Here is a 25,096-nt window from a genome sequence, read left to right on the forward strand (position 1 = left end):
AGCAAACTGAAAAGAGGAGTGACCCAGGGATGAGTGTGCTTTAGGGACCGTTAACATAATGTGACTGGCAGAACGGGTGTTGTATGTGGAAGATGAGGGTTGCAGTTGGTATCTCAGATAGGGGGGAGTGAGGCCTAACAGGGTTTTATAAATAAGCATCAACCAGTGGGTCTTGCGCCGGGTATACAGAAGATGGCCAGTTTACAGAGGAGTATAGAATGCAGTGATGTGTCCTATAAGGAGTATTGGTGGCAAATCTGATGGCTGAAGAACATCTAGCTGCTCGAGAGCACCCTTGCCTGCCAATCTATAAATGACATCTCCGTAATCTACCATGGGTAGCATGGTAATCTGAATCAGGGTTAGTTTGGCAGCTGGGGTGAAAGAGGAGCGATTACGATAGAGGAAACCAAGTCTAGATTTAACCTTAACCTGCAGCTTGGATGTGTGCTGAGAGAAGGGAGGAGGTTGAAAAGGTTTGGCATGGGCCCTCATGATAGATCCTCAAAAGGTTCTACAGGCAGTATGAAAAGAAGGCTCGGAATATCATTAAAGACTCCAGCAACCCAAGCCACAGACTGTTCTCTCTGCTTCTGCACGGCAAGCGGTACCGGGGCATCAAGACTGACACCTATGCACACTCACAGGACTCCACACACTCATGCACACTGACTCTCCAACACACACACACAACATGCACACACACTCACATACAATCATAATTTGCGCTGCTGCTACTCTATCATCCTGATGTCTAGTCATCTTACCTCTATATCTACCTATTTCACTCCAGTATCCCTGCACATTGGAAATATGGTATTGGAACTGACCCTTTATAAACTGTGTTCTTTCTATTTTTATTTCTCATGGGTTTCTGTTCTACCTTGTTATTTTTAGTGCTATAATGATATTGATTACTATATTGCTGGATTTGCAAGAAAGGCATTTCACTGTACTTGTGCACATGGCGTTAAAAACTTGAAGCTTGAATTATTCACAAAACCAAGGCTGGGAAAGGTATAGATTGACTGCAGTATTCTTTGAGTTTACCACTCCGAGCATTCTCTTTGTGCAAACCCCACTCCTTTAATCCTTCTCTAGTTAAAAAGAGGCTCATAACTTCAAACGCCTGAGTGAACATGAGACGCAGGGATGGATAGGTGTTTGCTTTGCTTTGGGAAAGCAGGCCAGTCTGGTCTTTGGCCAAGAGATGCTTTCAGAACATATAGGATTCTTCTTTTCATCAGTCTCTCTTTAGAGAACTATTAGCTTGGATAAGCCAGCACCAGCGCTGTCAACACACAGCATCCTTCCCAAGCCTGTTCCTTGATCAGCCTCCAAAAAGAAGAGTCTCTTTGTTCTTTTTTTAACAGTGTGTTCAACAGTAATAGTTTCTGTCCATTAACTGGCCCCTCTGGGCTGGGCTGCAGCGTCTCTGACAGAACAGTGTTTAGAAAACAGACGAGGAGAAACTGCTGCGCTGCTGTGAAAACGCAGATGAGAGAACGATAATCTGCCGATGGAAATAGACTCGTTGAAGGGAGACTTCACGGAGGAGTGGAACTAGACAGCAGCCGTCTACCCCACCTGTCTCTCTCCTCTCTGTCTGCAACCTTGATTTTTCTCTGTCTTTTTCTCTCTACACTGAACTGTACTTTCATAAAGGCAAAATTGCTGTAGACAACTTTTTAAACTTCCAATTCCTTTTGTAGTCATTTGAAAATGAATTATTTCATGTAGTTATGGTGATGTGACAAGTATTGTGTGGCTGGCATGAGTACCATGGCACTACAGTGACATGAGGATTCACTGGCATCATAGATGCAGGGGGCCTGTTGCGGTACTTCTGCCTGGTCATGGTGAGGCATTTGTGTTGCGTCCACTCTTAACGAAAGCAGAGCAATAAATCGCAATTGATTGTCATCGATTTCCCTCTTTGTATTGAGCGTGCACTGTGCAGTCATCTTGTCCTCTAGCAATTTCCCTGCATTGTGCAATATTCAATGGGTCTGTGTTGGCTGCCTTCACTGAGTCCTTCGTTTTCTTCCATCTTTAGTGAGAATGGTTAAACTAGTTTGGAGCACGAAACCCAGAGTGGTTAGCTACTTTACTCTTTAGAAGTAAGATGAGAAAGTTTTGTGAGTCAAAAGTAACTGGGGAAGAATTAAACGCTGCCATCTGTTGAGAAATCACACAGCCTGATTTCATTACACAGTTAACAGGCTGGAAGTCCCATCCTCTCCCATCAGCAATTAAAACAGTCTTGTACCATTAGGCATATTAATTATCTTCAGCAGATCAATCACTATTCAGATTCCAGATTCAGAAATTGTGTTTTTCAAGATTTGCTTGGGGATGAATGTTTCATGGCTCTTCCTGTCTTTTTAGCATAAATATTCAGTTTGTTGCAATTCATCTCTCTTATCTCTATTCCAAGACCAATGGTTTTGGGGGGGATCTGAGATGTACAGACATGAATGAAGCTAATATAGATGGCTATGGATAAGAACCATGGATCAGTCCTATTAGTTGGGAGCTCATCAGAATGAGACTGAAAACAATTCAATCCTATGGTTCCAACCCCTCAACCCTCTGTTTTTTTCTCAGATCCTGGTGCACGTAGGCTTCCTGACAGAGGAGTCAGGGGACGTGTTCAGCCCCAAGGTCCTGAAGGGAGGTCCTCTGGGGGAGATGGTCCAGTGGGCCGACATCCTCACAGCCCTGCACATCCTGGGACACAACCTCAAGATCTCTGTCTCGCTCAAGGAGCTGCAGGGGTGAGTCAGATGATGTCATGTTCTATCTATGTCTATATCAATATGTAAGGATGGGACCTATCACAGTATTCAGACTGAGTCTAGTGGTTCAGAACTTCTTCCTCTGGCTCAGATTATATAAAGTCATGCATGAGAGAGGACTTTTTCAGCACCATGGATAGCTCCAGGGAGAACCTTACTGTGGCAATTCAAACTGTTCTGTCAATTCTTAGTCCCCTCACGAATGCTTTAGTCCTGTGACATGTATTTATTGAGAGTCATGTGATTTGTCATGACATCATGATATTTTTCCCACTTTGAGATGTTTTTTTGCATGAACAAACAAGCTTAAATTATCTGGCACTCATGTCATACATATCTTATAAACCCATCTATTTATACCGTCTTACCTTTTTAGGTGATGTGTAACCATGTATAAGGCAGCCCATCTTAGGGTTCATTTCCACACAGTGTGTTTGGTCTCACCCTGATAAGCCACCTGTCTCCCTGTGGACTGGAGTTCCAGCCAGACAGACAGCGTTTATGTGTTCCTCTCCCAGCTCACTGACCCCAGACAGACAGTGTTTATGTGTTCCTCTCCCAGCTCACTGATCCTAGACTGATAGCAGTGGCTGGCTGGGCCACAGAGCAACATCCGGTCTAACCAAGGCTTTATTTATCCATCTGAAAAGATAACGCTATTGATTTTCAAATCGGCCAGGTGTGACTGCTGGAGTTAAGAGAGCAGATGGTTCAATCTGGGAGTAAATGCCATAAACGTCTTGGAGGACCCAGTCCCTGCCTCTCCTTTTATCTTTTACCCTTTCCCAGTTTCACCCGGCCTGGTCTAAATTGCAGTGTTTAAGTCGGACTGGAGATATTGGATATTGTCGATTCCTGCCAGTGCAGACGTGAGGCTGAGAGAAATTGGACAAGCAGCAGCAGCATATGGTGTGGCTTCTGTTATTGAACACACATTCCTCACTGTGGGGAAGCGTCAGAGTTAGAGCTTCCCTGTGATCTCAAATTGGAGTTTTGAAGAAAGCGGCTTTGATAAGGGTAGACTAGAGATCAGTGAGAGCGGATGGGATTCTGCCTCTTCTGCCCACGCTATTATTTACCTCACTAATTGGTGTCATGGAGTATTGAATTACTGCATTCAGTCACCACAGGGAATGTGTCTTGTGAATGTTGATGAAACCGCATGAGACTGACAGTAATTGTCAATCAGAAACAAATTGGAGCTGTGCTAAAGCCAAGAGGCTCTGTTTCCAAAGGTTGAAAGTGTGTGTGTGTGTGTTCATGTGTTCTAGTGTGTTTGTTTATTGGTATATGTGAATGTGATGGTCTACTGTAAGGCCCATGCAGCTCTCTATTTGTCAGGAAATGGAATGTGCAGCCTTAGAGAAAATATAATAGAAGGTTGAAATTGGAGCCTATTGGATTTATCAGACAGACCATTTCCCCCTTTTTCTTGCAGAGAAAAGAGACGCAGTACATTTCCCACTCTTTTTATGATCCTATCTTCCCAAATTGGCCAATAGAAGAGATGCTGAATGTCCAATACATTTCTTTCCAGGATCATTAATGAATAGGAAAATCTGACATTTCTCTCCACTATTAAGTTGACAGATTGCTATATGGGTTGAGCTCCCACAGATTCCCCCAGGGTTGTATCTATTTAGATTTCATCCTCCTATCTCCCCCACTCAGCCTGGGAAACATGTCATCCTAATAGCCCATGATCTGCAGCGGCTGTTATGAGAGGACGATGGTTGATATTGTTGTTTTGCAGATCATGGGTTGCTTGGTTTCATCCAAACCACCAGATACTGTAGCTACTACTACTCTAAGTTAGATATAGATTAGTAGTAGCTACAGTACCTGGCGGTTTGGATGAAACCAGCAGTTTGCTTGAGTGGTTGTCACTTCCCCTGCCAGCTTTATGGACTAGTCCTCTGGCTCTCTTTTTTTCATACAATCATTTTTATTCAGACGTCTCCGTTCCACTCGCTACTTCAGCTGAGGGTCTGTTTTCTCGGTTTAAGCTTCTGGCTCACGTCGCTTGCAGATGCTTAACTAAGCTGCTTTGGTATATTTGTAGTGATATTTTTGGACAGAGAGGAGGACGCTCCTCTGCATGCAGCCAGATTCATCAAGTCCGCCTTCGCACAGAAAAACAGCTTGAAAAGACATTCTCCAAGGACTGTTTCATCTGTATATTTTCATGATTAATGTAAGCCCATTTTTCTGTTGCGGTAGGTCACGTTGTGGTAGTAGTTGGGGATGGTGCAGTGTGTTTTTCTATGTTACAGTGTAAGTCACTCTGGAGAAGAGCTTCTGCCAAATGACTAACATTAAAAAAAATGGAAACATCCCATTATTGGTCACCTTCTTCCTCTGCTGTGTTGCCTTGACGGGCAGATGAGTCACTAGGCTGAGAGTGGGGATGGGAGGAAGTGATGAGGCTCCAGTCTCTGTCAAGGGAGGTGAGGTTAATTGAAGGGGGAGCCTCAGTGGTTGTGACATCATATTTGTCGGGAACAGCATCACATGTGCTTAAAGGTGCCCGGCGGCGGTTAGCCAAGCAGTGCAGACAGCTGTCACTTCCTCTAGGGGATCTCCCCCCTGTTCCTCCCAGTGCGACGTGAGTAATGAGCCAGCACCAGAGCATGGCTTATCAACACCCGAGGAGGAGAGAGGGAGGGGATAACAGCCTGACAGAGCTGGCTGGCTGGCTCTGCAGTGACGACAGGGCCAGGAGAATACTGAGAACCCCCCTGCTACAGCAGCTCTCTGAGACCAGTAGGAGCGAGAGAGGGGGAAAGGGAGGGGGTGATTCCACAATATGAGGAACATACATCATTTGAACCTTCAGCACGAGTCCAATCAGAAGCATGATAGAGTCGTGCAATAAATTACGAGTGAGTTCAAACTGATCTGGAATCAGAAATAGCATCGATAAGAGCACAGCCACTATGTGTTTGGGAAGGAGGCACTAAGAAACATAACTCTCCCTGTCGTTTTACCCCTATCAAATCACCCTTTGAGGCTGATTAGGCTTCCAGAATGGGGGCTGCTGTGTGTGCCTGCAAGTGCTACTGCGCTCTCTCACCCTCCAGCCTTTCCAACGATGTGCTTTTGTTTCTCAGCTTTGAAAAGCCAATCTAAAGCATCCCTGTTAAAAACAGATTGCTGTGTGTTTACAATATGTTGCAGTGCGCAGCACTTTTACAGAATCAGAGTTGAAGGCAGAGTTTTATCGTTCGCAGTGATCAAAGCATTTGGGTCACGGCACGATAACATGATAGAATCATGTGACTTGATTTAGCTGCAGCGAGAGGGATTCGACTTCATCCAAGAGTCGTAGCGTGATGCCTAAATGAGATTGAGAGCAAAGGACTACATGGTGTGTTTTTGAGTGTTGCATGTCAGTTTTCATCCAGTTTGAATCGCTACAGTAAGCAACATATGGATGCAAGATTTTGCAATCGCTGCTAGTTCCCTCTACTATATGCTGTATTGTAAACTCGGCAAAAAAAAGAAAAGTCTCCTTTTCAGGATAATTTGTATAAATCCAAATAACTTCACAGATCTTAATTGTAAAGGGTTTAAACACTGTTTCCCATGCTTGTTCAATGAACCAGAAACAATTAATCAACATGCACCTGTGGAACGGTCATTAAGACACTAACAGCTTACAGACGGTAGGCAATTAAGGTCACAGTTATGAAAACGTAGGACACTAAAGAGGCATTTCTACTGACTCTGAAAAACATCAAAAGAAAGGTGCCCAGGGTCCCTGCTCATCTGCGTGAACGTACCTTATGGCATGCTGCAAGGAGGCATTACACCGAGGCCTGTACCCTGGAGCGGGATCGATTTGGAGGTGGAGGGTCCGTCATAGTCTGGGGTGGTGTGTCACAGCATCATCGGACTGCGCTTGTTGTCATTGCAGACAATCTCAATGCTGTGTGTTACAGGGAAGACATCCTCCTTCCTCATGTGGTACCCTTCCTGCAGGCCCATTCTGACATGACCCTCCAGCATGACAATGCCACCAGCCATACTGCTCGTTCTGTGTGTGATTTCCTGCAAGACAGAAATGTCAGTGTTTTACCATGGCCAGCAAAGAGCCCAGATCTCAATCCCATTGAGCACGTCTGGGACATGTTGGATCGGGGGGTGAGGGCTAGGGTCATTCCCCCCAGAAATGTCCGGGAACTTGCAGGTCCCTTGGTGGAAGAGTGGGGTAACATCTCACAGCAAGAACGGGCAAATCTGGTACAGTCCATGAGGTGCAGATGCACTGCAGTACTTGCAGCTGGTGGCCACACCAGATATTGATTTTGATATCTGTGGAACGTGTTCAGTTTATGTCTCAGTTGTTGAATCTTGTTATGTTCATACAAATATTTACACATGTTAAGTTTGCTGAAAATGAACGCAGTTCACAGTGAGAGGACATTTATTTTTTTGCTGAGTTTACATTGTAACATTGCTCTTTGATTTGTTCCACTTGAACATTGTGACATTTAATTGGACACACCCTGTATTTTGAAAAATAGGACCAAATATGAACAGCCGTTGTATATATCCTGCAGTCGACATGGAGCAGGAGATCCCAAACACAGTTCACAGTGAGAGGACATTGTATATATCCTGCAGTCGACATGGAGCAGGAGAGCTCAAACACAGTTCACAGGAGCTGCAGTAGTGTCTGTTAGCTCCACTCAATCTTCTCCACATTGAGGTTTTGACTCACAGGACTGACTGTACAGAGCCAAAAAGTGGGCGGTCGACATTCAACACTAACAATAAGCAATCAGTGAATAAAAGTGCGGAAATAGCATAACAAGTGGGTGTTCCACATTAAGAGGAAGCTGTGCTTTTGTTGTTGAAGGAGGCAGCTTCTCAGTCTCTTATGCCCAACTCTCGCAACTGGCTCATTACTATGCCTGGCTCTGCTCTGCCAAGCAGGTCTCCACGCTGCCACTACCCTCTCTCTGCCTGTTTCTTTTCTTCCACACTGAGCCCTCTGCACCCCATGGCCTCACCCCGGCCTCCTTCCTGTGAATGTGGCACGGCATCTGCCACGGCCAATTCTCCTCACCGTCTGACTTCCTCCTCTCTGTGAGATAGACTTCTGCTCAGCTACAGTATAAGGTTCTCGCTCGGATATCTGGCAGCACGGTGCAGGTGGCCAGTCCACTCAATGGGATACACCAAGATGGCCTGGTGCATGTAGCTGGTTCTTTTCTCATGGGGTGCCAGTCCATCCTCCCCTCCTCTTCTTCCGCTCCTTCTCTCTCCCTCCCTCCCCCTTTCTTCACCTACTCTCTTCCTGTAATGAGTTTCGTCTTCATACGAAGGAGAGTCGGACCAAAATGCAGCGTGTGGTTTACGATCCATGTTTATTAATAATACGAAACACGAATCTCCAATACAATACTACAAAACAAAACGTAACGAAACCCTAACAGCCTATATAGTGTGAACACAGGGACACATAGGACAGGAACAATCACCCACAAACACACAGTGAAACCCAGGCTACCTAAATATGGTTCCCAATCAGAGACAATGACGAACACCTGCCTCTGACTGAGAACCATATCAGGCTGAACATAGAAATAGACAAACAAGACATGAAACATAGAATACCCACTCAGATCACACCCTGACCAATCAAAACATAGAAAATACAAAGTAAACTATGGTCAGGGCGTGACAGTACCCCCCCCCAAGGTGCGGACTCCGGCCGCAAAACCTGAACCTATAGGGGAGGGTCTGGGTGGGCATCTGTCCGCGGTGGCGGCTCTGGCGCTGGACGTGGACCCCACTCCATGACAGTTTTAATCCCCCTCCTAAACGTCCCTAAATAGGTTACCCACCACAATGATAACATGGGACAGAGGGACAGCTCGGGACAGAGGTAACTCGGGACAGATGGGTAGCTCAGCACTGAGAGGAAGCTCAGCACTGAGAAGAAGCTCAGCACTGAGAGGAAGCCCAGGCAGGTAGTAGAAACTACCAGAACCTGGCTGGCTGGCGGTTTCAGCAGATCCTGGTCGACTAGCAGATCTGGAAGAATCTGGTCGACTGGCGGATCTGGGAGAATCTGGTCGACTGGCGGATCTGGGAGAATCTGGTCGACTGGCGGATCTGGGAGAATCTGGACGACTGGCAGATCTGGGAGAATCTGGACGACTGGCAGATCTGGGAGAGTCTGGACGACTGGCAGATCTGGAAGAGTCTGGTCGACTGGCAGATCTGGAAGAGTCTGGTCGACTGGCAGATCTGGAAGAGTCTGTTCGACTGGCAGATCTGGAAGAGTCTGGTCGACTGGCAGATCTGGAAGAGTCTGGTCGACTGGCAGATCTGGAAGAGTCTGGACGACTGGCAGATCTGGAAGAGTCTGGACGACTGGCAGATCTGGAAGAGTCTGGACGACGGGCAGATCTGGAAGAGTCTGGTCGACTGGCAGGTCTGGAAGAGTCTGGTCGACTGGCAGATCTGGAAGAGTCTGGACGACTGGCAGATCTGGAAGAGTCTGGACGACTGGCAGATCTGGAAGAGTCTGGACGACTGGCAGATCTGGAAGTGTCTGGACGACTGGCAGATCTGGAAGAGTCTGGACGACTGGCAGATCTGGAAGAGTCTGGACGACGGGCAGATCTGGAAGAGTCTGGACGACTGGCAGATCTGGAAGAGACTGGTCGACACAGACTGGCTGCTCTGGCTGCTCCATGCTGACTGGCAGCTCTGGCTGCTCCATGCTGGCAGACTGCTCTGGCTGCTCCATGCTGACTGGCAGCTCTGGCTGCTCCATGCTGACTGGCGGCCCTGGCTGCTCTGGCTGCTCCATGCTGACTGGCGGCCCTGGCTGCTCTGGCTGCTCCATGCTGACTGGCGGCCCTGGCTGCTCTGGCTGCTCCATGCTGACTGGCGGCCCTGGCTGCTTCATGCTGACTGGCGGCCCTGGCTGCTCCCTGCTAACTGGCGGCCCTGGCTGCTCCCTGCTAACTGGCGGCCCTGGCTGCTCCTTACAAACTGGCAGCTCTATACAAACTTGCAGCTCCATGCAGACTGGCAGCTCCATGCAGACTGGCAGCTCCGAACAGGCGGGAGACTCCGGCAACGCTGTAGAGGCGGAAAGCTCTGACAGCGCTAAACAGGCGGGAGACTCCAACAGCGCTGAAGAGGAGGAAGGCTCTGGCAGCGCTGAACAGGTGAGAGACTCCGACAGCGCTGGAGAGGAGGAAGGCTCCGACAGCGCTAAACAGGCGAGGCGCACTGTAGGCCTGATGCGTGGTGCTGGCACTGGTGGTACTGGGCAGAGGACACGCACAGGAAGCCTAGTGCGGGGAGCTGCTACCGGAGGGCTGGGGTGTGGAGGTGGCACAGGATGGGTTAGACCGTGAAGGCGTACTGGAGATCTTGAGAGCGGTGTTGGCACAGGACATGCAAGGCTAGGGAGGTACACAGGAGGCCTGGTGCGTGAGACTGGCACTGTCTTCACCAGCTGACTAGCACGCACCTCAGGACGAGTAGAGAGCACTGACCCAGGTGCCAATAAATCCCCGACACGCTCCTTCGGGCGAATATCATATTTAAAGCACCAACACAGCAACTCCCTCATTTCACTCTCCTCCAATTTCCCCATTAACTCCTTCACAGTCTCTGCTTCGCTTACCTCCAACACCGGTTCTGGTCTCCTCCTTGGCTCCTCACGATAAACAGGGGGAGTTGGCTCAGGTCTGCGACCTGGCGTAGCCATACTCCCTGTTAGCCCCCCCCCAAGAAATTTTTGAGGCTTACTCTCGGGCTTCCATCCGCTCCGTCGTGCTACTTCCTCATATTTGCGCCTCTCAGCTTTCGCCGCCTCCAGTTCTTCCTTGGGACGGCGATATTCTCCCGGTTGAGCCCATGGTCCACCATTATCTAATTCATACTCCCATGACGCTCTCTCCCACTGCGGCTGCTGCTGCTCCTGCTGCCTCTGTTCCTTCTTCGGCTGCACCTTGGTGCGGCTATACTCCCCTGGTTTAGCCCAGGGTCCTCTCCCGTCGAGGATTTCCTCCCATGTCCAGAAATCCTTACAACGTAACTCCTCTTTTTGCTGCTGCTGCTGCCTGTTGACACGCCGCTTGGTCCGTTGGTGGTGGGTGATTCTGTAATGAGTTTCGTCTTCATACGAAGGAGAGTCGGACCAAAATGCAGCGTGTGGTTTACGATCCATGTTTATTAATAATACGAAACACGAATCTCCAATACAATACTACAAAACAAAACGTAACGAAACCCTAACAGCCTATATAGTGTGAACACAGGGACACATAGGACAGGAACAATCACCCACAAACACACAGTGAAACCCAGGCTACCTAAATATGGTTCCCAATCAGAGACAATGACGAACACCTGCCTCTGACTGAGAACCATATCAGGCTGAACATAGAAATAGACAAACAAGACATGAAACATAGAATACCCACTCAGATCACACCCTGACCAATCAAAACATAGAAAATACAAAGTAAACTATGGTCAGGGCGTGACACTTCCACTCCTGCCGAACTCACAGCAGGACAGTCAGCCCCAGATGTCTTTCCTCTAGTGTGTGCGTCAGACTCTAGTGTGTGTGTGTTTGTTGGTGTGCACGTGCGTGCATGTGTTGCTTTTTATTCAACTGCTGCTCATTTTCAGCTCCATAACTGCAAATGTAATCCCCCTGTTCTCTCCAAGTGTGCAGGGATTTGCATATATCCAATTAAAGCCCTGAACACAGCATATTTTAGTGCATTTGTGTGCAATACTGCCTCATGGGGTCACATAATGCAATTATTATACATTTGTTCTCACATTATCACACCACATCTTTTATCTGATCTATCCCTTAAATCATTGTTTTATATGTTCTAATAAATACAGTACCTCCGTTCTATTGGCGAACGTACAATCGCTGGAGAACAAACTGGATGAGTTCCATTTGAGACTATACTTTCAACGGGACCTGACGAACTGTAATATGTCTTTCTCTGAGTTGTGGCTGAACTAGGACATGGACAATATACATTTAGCTTTTTTTTTCTATGCATCGGCTGGACAGAACGGCAGTGTCGGGTAAACTCAGAGGGAGGTGCGTGTCTCTTCGTTAACAACAGTTGGCGCGCGATCTGTAATATTAAAGATTCTGCTCTCCTGAGTAAGAATACCTCATGATCAGCTGTAAACTCTATTTAGCAAGAGTTTTCACCTATATTTTTCGTAGCTGTCTATTTACCACATCAAACCAGTGCTGGCATTAAGACCACACTTAACAAGCTGTATATGGCCATAAGCAAACAAGAAAATGCTCATCCAGAAACGGTGCTCCTAGTGGCAAGTGATTTTAATGCAGGAAATCTGAAATCCCTCTTACCTAATTTCTACCAGCATGTCACTTGTGCAACTAGAGGCAAAAAAACTCTAGATCACCTTTACTCCACACACAGAAACACATACAAAGCTGTCCCTCACCCCCCATTTGGCTAATCTGACCATAACTTAATCCTCCTGATTCATGCTTTAAATAAAAACTCAAAAAGGAAGTACCAGTGGTCCGTGAAGAGGCTGCTAAGCTACAGGAATATATTCCAGGATTTATCTGATGGCATTGAGAAGTTTACCACATCAGTCACCGGCTTCATTAATAAGTGCACAATGACATCCCCACAGTGACCGCATGTACGTAGGCACATATCCCAACCAGAAGAGGGATTAAAGGCAATCTCCGCAATGTGCTAAAAGCTAGAGCTAACGCTTTCAAGGAGCGGGACACGAATCCGGACGCTTATGAGAAATCCCGCTATGCCCTCCGATGAACCATCAAACAGGAAATGCGTCAATACAACAGATCGAATAGGCTCTGATGCTTGTCGGATGTGGCAGGGCTTGCAAACTATAACGGAGTACAAAGGGAAACCCAGCCAAGAGCTGCTCTGTGACACGAGCCTACCAGATGAGCTGAATGCCTTCTATGCTTGCTTCGAGGAAACAACACTGAACCATGCATGAGAGCACCAGCTGTTCTGGACGACTGTGTGATCTCTCTCTCCGTAGCCAATGTGAGTAAAACCTTTAAAAAGGTTAACATTCACAAGGCCGCAGGGCCAAATGGATTACCAGGATGCATACTCAGAGCATGTGCTGACGAGCTGGCAAGTGTCTTCATTGACATTTTCAACCACTCTCTGACCCAGTCTGTAATACATACTGTACATGTTCAAGCAGACTACCATACCTGTGCCCAAGAACGCCAAGGTTACCTGTCTAAATGACTATCGCCCTGTAGCACTCACATCTGTAGGCATGAAATGCTTGGCTGGTCATGGCTCACATCAACACCATCATCCCAGACACCTTGGAGCTACTCCAATTTGCATACCGCTCCAACAGATCCACAGATGAGGGGATCTCTATTGCACTCCACACTGCCCTCCACACTGCCCTTTCTCACCTGTGCAAGAGGAACACCCATGTGAGAATGCTGTTCATTGACTACAGCTTAGCGTTCAAGACCAAAGTGCCCTCCAAGCTCATTGCTAAGGACCCTGCGATTGAACACCTCTCTCTGCAACTGGATCCTGGACTTCCTAACAGGCCTCCCCAGGCAGTGAGGGTAGGCAACATCACATCCGCCACGCAGACCCTCAACACGGGGGCCCCTCAGGGAGGCGTGCTTAGTCCACTCATGTACTCCCTGTTCACCCACGACTGTGTGGCTGCACACAACTCCAACACCATCATTATGTTTTTGGTGACACAACGGTGGTAGGCCTGATCACTGACGACGATGAGAACCTATAGGGAGGAGGTCAGAGACTTGGCAGTGGGGTGCCAGGAGAAAAACCTCTCCCTCAATGTCAGCAAGACAAAAGACCTGATTGTGGACTACAGGGAATGGAGGGCCGAACACTCCCCCATTCACATCAACGGGGCTTGTAGTAGAGTGCGTCGAGTTACTCTGTGTCCACATAGCTAAGGATGTACACACCAACCCAGTCGTGATGAGGGCACAACAATACCTCTTCCCCCTCAGGAGGCTGAAAAGATTTGGCACGGGTCCTCAGATTCTTAGAAAGTTCTAGAGCTGCATCACCACTTGGTATTGCAACTGCTTGGCACCTGACTATAAGGCGCTACAGAGGGTAGTGCTTACTGGCCAGTACATCACTGGACCCGAGCTAGCTGCCATCCAGGACCACTATACCAGGCGGTGTCAGTGGAAAGCCCTAAAAATTGTCAGACTCAAGACATCCAAGTCATAGACTGTTCTCTGTGCTACCGCACTGCAAGCTGTGCTGATGCACCAAGTTTGGAAACAACAGGACCCTGAACAGCTTCTACCCACAAGCCATAAGACTGCTAAATAGTTAGTCCGGGTAGCGATGTGGTTAACTATTTAACTATCTGCATTGAACTTTGACTTATCACATATGCTTCTGCTACTGTTTATATGTTTTTTATTCCTAGTTATATTTAAATATCTACCTCAATTACCTCATACCCCTGCACATCGACTCGGTACTGGTACTGTGTATATAGCCAAGTTGTCACTCGTTATGTATTTATTATTACTTTTATTATTACGTGTTTAACTTTTCTATTATTTCACTATTTTCTTTCTCTCTGCGTTGTTGGGAAGGTAAGCATTTCACTGTTGTCCACACCTGTTGTTTACAAAGCATGTGACTAATACAATTAAATTAAATGTGATATTCAAGGTTATAAATGCCACTTTTCAGTGGGTTAGATGAGTTCCACCTGTCTGAACTGCTGCAAGGTATCATGGGTGTGTTAGAGAAACATCAGAAACGAGCTCAGCCTTTTAATTCTTAAACTGGGAACATTTTGACGCTGCACGGAATTTTACAACATGATGTCACAATCAGAACGATTGGGAACTTTTTCATGCAGGGGAGATTTTTACACGACACAAGGCCCTATACACAGGTGAAGCCACAGTATTTAGAACAGTATGTTGCTGTCAGATACACTACATGTGTAATGATATAAAATAGAATAGAAAGCTGTATATTGTTAAATCTACTGTTGCCCCCAGGGAAGGTAGGTATGCCACTGCTTGAGCCATGGTGAGGTTAAATTACTTCTCTAGCTTTTCAAGGTGAGAGAATGTCTCGCAGCTCCTTCACTTCCCTTGCGGGAGTGTATTAGATTGACCATTCTGACTTTGCTACAGTATATCTGTCCTTAATAAAATACAGAGCAAATCCCTCCACACACACACACACACACACACACACACACACACACACACACACACACACACACACACACACACACACACACACACACACACACACACACACACACACAAAGAAGGGTGAGGAATGCCAATGCCATTTTGGGAGTGAAAGTTTGCCACAGTAGACCATAGTGGGGGCAAATCATCCCATTTAGGAGCAGTCATGCTTGAAATTAAGCCTGGCGTGTTCATTTCCAATAGTAAAACATGCCACTACCCGACAAAAATGCAAACTGTCCAAGTTGAGTTATTTGAATGCCAGACACAGGGTATGATTTTACTGTAGGTCTTTGGGTTACTATGCAGGCCCACACTGCAATAAGATTAATTTCAGTCAGGTGAAGTGTACAAGGCTTGTGTTTGGGTGCTGTTTGGATGCACACACAGGCATACATCCATACAAGTGGCTTGACTAGTGCTCTGTATTCCTGAGTGAGGTGCAGGCAAAGAGAATTGAATCCACTCTTGAGTGAAGACCCCTTTTTGTTTTTGTACGCCTTTATACTGTCGTGTCTTTGCCATCACTAAAACTATTTATCAAATAACTCTCTGTAATTATTGTTACACGATTAAGCTGATTAATAATGTAACTGTAAATAACTAGGACGTCTGGGCACCAAGGAAAATATTCAGATTACAAAGTTATCATTTTCCTAATATAACTTTAAGATATTTATTATCTGATCAATTCATCCTCGAATTAATGAATTATTCTTTACCTCACGTTAGTCTCATTCCAAACGTCGTAAATTGTTGGTTATCTGCACGAACCCAGTCTTCACTATGAGTCATCAATACATCAATTGTCTTAAATCATTTATTTCCTAACTAAGTAATTCACAGAAATGCATAAACAAACAGTAGATAGTTACAAGGAAATGATAACGGAGTTTCCCTAGTGGGATAAACCGGTATCGCGGCTTGGTGGACAAAAGGGAAGTGGGGGTCAACTGAGATGAGACAACACACAGTTGATAATTATAACAATTGAAATGCTAATCCTTTGCACATGAACGCTCACTCATTCGGGAATAATTGCAATCAATATATATATATTTACGCTCAGTGTGTCGTCGGGATCTCTGTTGAAAAGTTTGTTTCTGTTGGAGAGTTTGTCCTCTCTCTCTCTCTCGCTCTCTCTCTCTGCCCTGGTTATAATGGCTAGTTCAGAGTGACATTCATTCATGTCGTTATAGAATAGTTGTTTCGGCGGTTGTCGGTCTTCGCGTTCAATGCTACCGAATTCCTAGTTGCAGACTAGTAATTAATATCAAAGACTTGTCCTTATTCTGTCGCTATCGATAGTCTAAGAGTTTAACCATGTGGGATGGTTAAAAGATTCAGCAATCTATTCAAACCCTTATTTCCCTCTGTGGTAGAGGTACTGGTATGGTCTCAAACCTTGGCCCTCTCGTTATCGAGGTAAGCTGGTCTAGTGATAGAAAACCCAGGTGGGGGTTTTATTCGGAACATCGAAAAGGGCTGTCTCATGACGCCAGGTCCTGTCTGTGCCCCTGGGAGTGTGTCAATGACTTAGTGAAACTTTAAACAGAAATACAATTCTCTCACATTAACATCATTACACAGCACCCGTCATTTCACAAATAGTATCATCTTTACTCATTCATTTTGTACAACAACGAGATGTAAGCCTCATAACTGAGGCTATTGTATAAACAGCGTTATGGTAATGTGGCAGTCTCTCATGAGTTTCACAAAATTGTACCAAACGGACCAGTTCGTAGCTGGATTCTTCACTGATCTTTTATACCTTCTCCAGAACATAAATATATATTTTTTTTGTTGTTGAATTTTACCCCCCTTTTCTCCCCAATTTCGTGGTATCCAATTGTTAGTAGTTACTATCTTGTCTCATTGCTACAACTCCCGTACGGGCTTGGGAGAGACTAAGGTCGAAAGTCATGCGTCCTCCAAAACACAACCCAACCAAGCCGCACTGCTTCTTAACACAGCGCCCATCCAACCCGGAAGCCAGCCACACCAATGTGTCGGAGGAAACACCGTGCACCTGGCGACCTGGTTAGCGTGCACTGCGCCTGGCCCGCCACAGGAGTCGCTAGTGCGCGATGAGACACCCCACGGACCTCCCGGTCGCGGCCGGCTGCGACAAAGCCTGGGCGCGAACCCAGAGTCTCTGGTGGCACATAAATATTGTTTGGACCTCCAGTTCTGTGAGGTGGAAGAAATTCCTTTGTTCTCTCTATGAAAACGCACTCTCTATACGGTGGCCATGAGGAGATAGTCTCCTCCAGGAATTTACGACCTCTCTGACCACAGCAGCCTGGGTGTAAGGAGACAGAGAGAGATGGTGCAGAGGTAGGGGGGTGGTGCTCACTGTGTCCAAAGAGGGCAACGTCATGACAATACAATTGACTGATGAAGCTCTAGTCTAAAGCAGGGATGGCTGACAAAGACTCTCTGCTCATTATCAAATCTACTGCAGAGGAACATTCTACCGTGCCTGTTTCCACCAGTTTGCAATTCCGACTAAATCAGTTGAGCAAACAAAAGCAAAATCGATAGCTTTTATTTGCAGGTGTGTGTGTGTGTGTGTTGACTGTTTGTGTCTGTTTATTCACACTGTTTATACAATAGCAGTCTAAGCCTTTCTGCTGTTATCGCAAAGCCCCGCTAGAACAGCTGTGAGCATGAACACATTCAGAAGACCACACAGCAAAGCATCTAAATCAACCACACAAACACTGTCATCCTTCATCTACATAGATCTATACAACTTAGCCTGGAAATTGTGCAATCAGGTTAATATGTTAACAAGATTTTGTGTGCAGAATGCACATTATGGACAAATGTGTTGTGCTGTATGGACCAGATCTGGGTCAAATTCAACTATTCAACAAACTCAACTAGTTTGATAGTATACAAATAAGTTGCATTGAATTTTGAGGTGGATAACATCTCATCTTTTAGCTACCATTATCTCTACCTCTGCTTATACCATGTCATTTACAGAACTGCTCTCCCTGTCTCCCCCTGCAATTACATTTCCTCTCCCAGAGGCTGTCCATCTCCCTTTAAAAAGGCAATGTGTTGACAATATTCCCGTCTGCTGTGCAATCACAAAAAAATTGTATAATTTGGAGGCAGACATAATTCAGCTGAAAACCGTTTGATTGCAGGGGCCATTTTGTGTCTGACAACCTCCTGAAACTTCAGCTCTAGCAAAGGGAAGCAATTACTCTGGCTGCTGACTAGTGCAATCTCCCTGCATCTGAAGAACACTCCAACATTAGAAACCTAGCCACTCTGTAAAGTGGAATCTGGAGGAATTAATCAAGACCTGCAATTAACATGTTTACCTTGTATCCTGGACTAATGTCAGTGTGTGTGGTGCTTGATTTGAGGCTCCTAAGCTGAATAGCAAAACTTAGACTGTTTCACAGTCAGTCAGAGAACACGAAGACTCTGTCATTATTGTTTCCCCCCAGCTATTTCTGGAAATTGTAACGAGTGGCCAATTTCCTGGACTCCAATTCTTGGTGTTACGGTCATTAGCATAAGTTGTAGCTGTAGAACTGTGTGCATTTCTGACAGCCAGAGAGATAAAAGTCTGGATAGGAGGCAGATAGCTGTCATTTTCATTCCAATGCCTCACTACCTCTTGCACAGGGTGTCATTTGGAAGCTTCTCCCTACTCAGCCATGCATTACGGACAGCAATGATATGGTAAATCAAGTATTTAGATATCCCTGTACATACTGCCTGCCTATCCGTTATCTCTCTGAGGTGATTGTGGGTCACTGATATGGCTTAATAATCAACAACATCAATGGTTATTGAGAGAGTCACTCCTATGAGAGAGTCAGGTAATATTGTGTTGACAGACATCAGAATATGTGAATAACAGGCAGGGTCCACCCTCTGTTTTGAAACATTTATTTAAAATTCCTTTGGCCATTTTACAAAGGCTGCAGGTGTTTTTTCCGAGCCAGGTGGGTGGTGTAGAGAAGGTTTTACAAAGGGAAATAAATTAAAATGTGTTTGTTTGCATTTTGGCAAGCAAGTGATTGTTTTCATGAAAATACATTTTTAGTGTGGAAAGTCTAAAAAGCTTAGACCTCTTGAGGTGAACTTAGATGCATTGCTTGTTTTATTGCTCACGGCAACACATACACCTTTTAATTTCTCTACTAATTGCACATAGAGCGAGTAGCAAAGCAGTGGCTGAATTAGGAACATTTCTGCACCTCCACCTATCAGACTTCTGGTATCATTTCCCTTACACCCGGCACATTTAGTTGACGTGACTAGAGAGCTGGGAGCTCTGATGGCTGGGGCTCCTCATCTCTCTCTCACACACACCACTTGGGAGATGGCACACAACATTTATGGAAACTTCCAGGCCATTTCAGAGCATTAGAATTACCCCCCTTAAGGCATTTCAGCTTTTTACAGCAACGTAGTATGTCCCTGCTTTTTACAGGAGCAGAGTATGTCCCTGCTTTTTACAGGAGCAGAGTATGTCCGCTGCTTTTTATAGGAGCAGAGTATGTCCCTGCTTTTTACAGGAGCAGAGTATGTCCCTGCTTTTTAAAGGAGCAGAGTATGTCCGCTGCTTTTTATAGGAGCAGAGTATGTCCGCTGCTTTTTACAGGAGCAGAGTATGTCCGCTGCTTTTTACAGGAGCAGAGTATGTCCGCTGCTTTTTAAAGGAGCAGAGTATGTCCCTGCTTTTTAAAGGAGCAGAGTATGTCCGCTGCTTTTTACAGGAGCAGAGTATGTCCGCTGCTTTTTATAGGAGCAGAGTATGTCCGCTGCTTTTTATAGGAGCAGAGTATGTCCGCTGCTTTTTATAGGAGCAGAGTATGTCCCTGCTTTCTACAGGAGCAGAGTATGTCCCTGCTTTTTAAAGGAGCAGAGTATGTCCGCTGCTTTTTACAGGAGCAGAGTATGTCCCTGCTTTTTACAGGAGCAGAGTATGTCCGCTGCTTTTTATAGGAGCAGAGTATGTCCGCTGCTTTTTAAAGGAGCAGAGTATGTCCCTGCTTTTTAAAGGAGCAGAGTATGTCCGCTGCTTTTTATAGGAGCAGAGTATGTCCGCTGCTTTTTATAGGAGCAGAGTATGTCCCTGCTTTTTACAGGAGCAGAGTATGTCCCTGCTTTTTAAAGGAGCAGAGTATGTCCGCTGCTTTTTACAGGAGCAGAGTATGTCCCTGCTTTTTACAGGAGCAGAGTATGTCCGCTGCTTCTTATAGGAGCAGAGTATGTCCGCTGCTTTTTATAGGAGCAGAGTATGTCCCTGCTTTTTACAGGAGCAGAGTATGTCCCTGCTTTTTAAAGGAGCAGAGTATGTCCCTGCTTTTTAAAGGAGCAGAGTATGTCCCTGCTTTTTAAAGGAGCAGAGTATGTCCCTGCTTTTTAAAGGAGCAGAGTATGTCCCTGCTTTTTAAAGGAGCAGAGTATGTCCCTGCTTTTTAAAGGAGCAGAGTATGTCCCTGCTTTTTAAAGGAGCAGAGTATGTCCCTGCTTTTTAAAGGAGCAGAGTATGTCCCTGCTTTTTAAAGGAGCAGAGTATGTCCCTGCTTTTTAAAGGAGCAGAGTATGTCCCTGCTTTTTAAAGGAGCAGAGTATGTTCCTGCTTTTTAAAGGAGCAGAGTATGTTCCTGCTTTTTAAAGGAGCAGAGTATGTCCGCTGCTTTTTAAAGGAGCAGAGTATGTCCGCTGCTTTTTAAAGGAGCAGAGTATGTCCGCTGCTTTTTATAGGAGCAGAGTATGTCCGCTGCTTTTTATAGGAGCAGAGTATGTCCGCTGCTTTTTATAGGAGCAGAGTATGTCCCTGCTTTTTACAGGAGCAGAGCATGTCCCTGCTTTTTAAAGGAGCAGAGCATGTCCCTGCTTTTTATAGGAGCAGAGTATGTCCGCTGCTTTTTAAAGGAGCAGAGTATGTCCGCTGCTTTTTATAGGAGCAGAGTATGTCCGCTGCTTTTTAAAGGAGCAGAGTATGTCCATGCTTTTTAAAGGAGCAGAGTATGTCCCTGCTTTTTACAGGAGCAGAGTATGTCCGCTGCTTTTTACAGGAGCAGAGTATGTCCGCTGCTTTTTACAGGAGCAGAGTATGTCCGCTGCTTTTTAAAGGAGCAGAGTATGTCCCTGCTTTTTAAAGGAGCAGAGTATGTCCGCTGCTTTTTATAGGAGCAGAGTATGTCCGCTGCTTTTTATAGGAGCAGAGTATGTCCCTGCTTTTTACAGGAGCAGAGTATGTCCCTGCTTTTTACAGGAGCAGAGTATGTCCGCTGCTTTTTATAGGAGCAGAGTATGTCCGCTGCTTTTTAAAGGAGCAGAGTATGTCCCTGCTTTTTAAAGGAGCAGAGTATGTCCGCTGCTTTTTATAGGAGCAGAGTATGTCCCCTGCTTTTTATAGGAGCAGAGTATGTCCCTGCTTTTTAAAGGAGCAGAGTATGTCCCTGCTTTTTAAAGGAGCAGAGTATGTCCGCTGCTTTTTATAGGAGCAGAGTATGTCCGCTGCTTTTTATAGGAGCAGAGTATGTCCGCTGCTTTTTATAGGAGCAGAGTATGTCCCTGCTTTTTACAGGAGCAGAGCATGTCCCTGCTTTTTAAAGGAGCAGAGCATGTCCCTGCTTTTTATAGGAGCAGAGTATGTCCGCTGCTTTTTATAGGAGCAGAGTATGTCCGCTGCTTTTTAAAGGAGCAGAGTATGTCCATGCTTTTTAAAGGAGCAGAGTATGTCCCTGCTTTTTACAGGAGCAGAGTATGTCCGCTGCTTTTTACAGGAGCAGAGTATGTCCGCTGCTTTTTACAGGAGCAGAGTATGTCCGCTGCTTTTTAAAGGAGCAGAGTATGTCCCTGCTTTTTAAAGGAGCAGAGTATGTCCGCTGCTTTTTATAGGAGCAGAGTATGTCCGCTGCTTTTTATAGGAGCAGAGTATGTCCCTGCTTTTTACAGGAGCAGAGTATGTCCCTGCTTTTTACAGGAGCAGAGTATGTCCGCTGCTTTTTATAGGAGCAGAGTATGTCCGCTGCTTTTTAAAGGAGCAGAGTATGTCCCTGCTTTTTAAAGGAGCAGAGTATGTCCGCTGCTTTTTATAGGAGCAGAGTATGTCCCCTGCTTTTTATAGGAGCAGAGTATGTCCCTGCTTTTTACAGGAGCAGAGTATGTCCCTGCTTTTTAAAGGAGCAGAGTATGTCCGCTGCTTTTTACAGGAGCAGAGTATGTCCCTGCTTTTTACAGGAGCAGAGTATGTCCCTGCTTTTTAAAGGAGCAGAGTATGTCCGCTGCTTCTTATAGGAGCAGAGTATGTCCGCTGCTTTTTATAGGAGCAGAGTATGTCCCTGCTTTTTACAGGAGCAGAGTATGTCCCTGCTTTTTAAAGGAGCAGAGTATGTCCCTGCTTTTTAAAGGAGCAGAGTATGTCCGCTGCTTTTTAAAGGAGCAGAGTATGTCCGCTGCTTTTTACAGGAGCAGAGTATTTTCCTGCTTTTTACAGGAGCAGAGTATGTCCCTGCTTTTTAAAGGAGCAGAGTATGTCCCTGCTTTTTATAGGAGCAGAGTATGTCCCCTGCTTTTTATAGGAGCAGAGTATGTCCCTGCTTTTTAAAGGAGCAGAGTATGTCCGCTGCTTTTTAAAGGAGCAGAGTATGTCCGCTGCTTTTTATAGGAGCAGAGTATGTCCCTGCTTTTTAAAGGAGCAGAGTATGTCCGCTGCTTTTTAAAGGAGCAGAGTATGTCCGCTGCTTTTTATAGGAGCAGAGTATGTCCGCTGCTTTTTAAAGGAGCAGAGTATGTCCCTGCTTTTTAAAGGAGCAGAGTATGTCCGCTGCTTTTTATAGGAGCAGAGTATGTCCGCTGCTTTTTATAGGAGCAGAGTATGTCCCTGCTTTTTACAGGAGCAGAGTATGTCCCTGCTTTTTAAAGGAGCAGAGTATGTCCGCTGCTTTTTACAGGAGCAGAGTATGTCCCTGCTTTTTACAGGAGCAGAGTATGTCCCTGCTTTTTAAAGGAGCAGAGTATGTCCGCTGCTTCTTATAGGAGCAGAGTATGTCCACTGCTTTTTATAGGAGCAGAGTATGTCCCTGCTTTTTACAGGAGCAGAGTATGTCCCTGCTTTTTAAAGGAGCAGAGTATGTCCCTGCTTTTTAAAGGAGCAGAGTATGTCCGCTGCTTTTTACAGGAGCAGAGTATGTTCCTGCTTTTTACAGGAGCAGAGTATGTCCCTGCTTTTTAAAGGAGCAGAGTATGTCCCTGCTTTTTAAAGGAGCAGAGTATGTCCCTGCTTTTTATAGGAGCAGAGTATGTCCCCTGCTTTTTATAGGAGCAGAGTATGTCCCTGCTTTTTAAAGGAGCAGAGTATGTCCGCTGCTTTTTAAAGGAGCAGAGTATGTCCGCTGCTTTTTATAGGAGCAGAGTATGTCCCTGCTTTTTAAAGGAGCAGAGTATGTCCGCTGCTTTTTAAAGGAGCAGAGTATGTCCCTGCTTTTTATAGGAGCAGAGTATGTCCGCTGCTTTTTAAAGGAGCAGAGTATGTCCGCTGCTTTTTAAAGGAGCAGAGTATGTCCGCTGCTTTTTATAGGAGCAGAGTATGTCCGCTGCTTTTTAAAGGAGCAGAGTATGTCCCTGCTTTTTAAAGGAGCAGAGTATGTCCGCTGCTTTTTATAGGAGCAGAGTATGTCCCCTGCTTTTTATAGGAGCAGAGTATGTCCCTGCTTTTTACAGGAGCAGAGTATGTCCCTGCTTTTTAAAGGAGCAGAGTATGTCCGCTGCTTTTTACAGGAGCAGAGTATGTCCCTGCTTTTTACAGGAGCAGAGTATGTCCCTGCTTTTTAAAGGAGCAGAGTATGTCCGCTGCTCCTTATAGGAGCAGAGTATGTCCGCTGCTTTTTATAGGAGCAGAGTATGTCCCTGCTTTTTACAGGAGCAGAGTATGTCCCTGCTTTTTAAAGGAGCAGAGTATGTCCCTGCTTTTTAAAGGAGCAGAGTATGTCCGCTGCTTTTTAAAGGAGCAGAGTATGTCCGCTGCTTTTTACAGGAGCAGAGTATTTTCCTGCTTTTTACAGGAGCAGAGTATGTCCCTGCTTTTTAAAGGAGCAGAGTATGTCCCTGCTTTTTATAGGAGCAGAGTATGTCCCCTGCTTTTTATAGGAGCAGAGTATGTCCCTGCTTTTTAAAGGAGCAGAGTATGTCCGCTGCTTTTTAAAGGAGCAGAGTATGTCCGCTGCTTTTTATAGGAGCAGAGTATGTCCCTGCTTTTTAAAGGAGCAGAGTATGTCCGCTGCTTTTTAAAGGAGCAGAGTATGTCCCTGCTTTTTATAGGAGCAGAGTATGTCCGCTGCTTTTTAAAGGAGCAGAGTATGTCCGCTGCTTTTTATAGGAGCAGAGTATGTCCGCTGCTTTTTAAAGGAGCAGAGTATGTCCCTGCTTTTTAAAGGAGCAGAGTATGTCCGCTGCTTTTTATAGGAGCAGAGTATGTCCGCTGCTTTTTATAGGAGCAGAGTATGTCCCTGCTTTTTACAGGAGCAGAGTATGTCCCTGCTTTTTAAAGGAGCAGAGTATGTCCGCTGCTTTTTACAGGAGCAGAGTATGTCCCTGCTTTTTACAGGAGCAGAGTATGTCCCTGCTTTTTAAAGGAGCAGAGTATGTCCGCTGCTTCTTATAGGAGCAGAGTATGTCCACTGCTTTTTATAGGAGCAGAGTATGTCCCTGCTTTTTACAGGAGCAGAGTATGTCCCTGCTTTTTAAAGGAGCAGAGTATGTCCCTGCTTTTTAAAGGAGCAGAGTATGTCCGCTGCTTTTTACAGGAGCAGAGTATGTTCCTGCTTTTTACAGGAGCAGAGTATGTCCCTGCTTTTTAAAGGAGCAGAGTATGTCCCTGCTTTTTAAAGGAGCAGAGTATGTCCCTGCTTTTTATAGGAGCAGAGTATGTCCCCTGCTTTTTATAGGAGCAGAGTATGTCCCTGCTTTTTAAAGGAGCAGAGTATGTCCGCTGCTTTTTAAAGGAGCAGAGTATGTCCGCTGCTTTTTATAGGAGCAGAGTATG

The 25,096-nt window shown here is 45.7% G+C and overlaps 1 protein-coding gene across 3 annotated transcripts in view; it reads left to right on the plus strand.

Moving 5' to 3' along the window:
- Positions 1 to 25,096, plus strand: part of LOC110538520 (alpha-1,6-mannosylglycoprotein 6-beta-N-acetylglucosaminyltransferase B) — an 88,845-nt gene that overhangs the window by 37,656 nt on the left and 26,093 nt on the right. For all 3 annotated transcript variants that reach the window (XM_021625389.2, XM_036938602.1, XM_021625388.2), the window contains exon 8: positions 2,608 to 2,777. In XM_021625389.2, coding sequence (XP_021481064.2) covers positions 2,608 to 2,777 — 170 coding nt within the window. The remainder of the gene's footprint in view (positions 1 to 2,607; positions 2,778 to 25,096) is intronic.

Source organism: Oncorhynchus mykiss, chromosome 12, assembly GCF_013265735.2.
Source record: "Oncorhynchus mykiss isolate Arlee chromosome 12, USDA_OmykA_1.1, whole genome shotgun sequence".
NCBI lineage: Eukaryota > Metazoa > Chordata > Actinopteri > Salmoniformes > Salmonidae > Oncorhynchus > Oncorhynchus mykiss.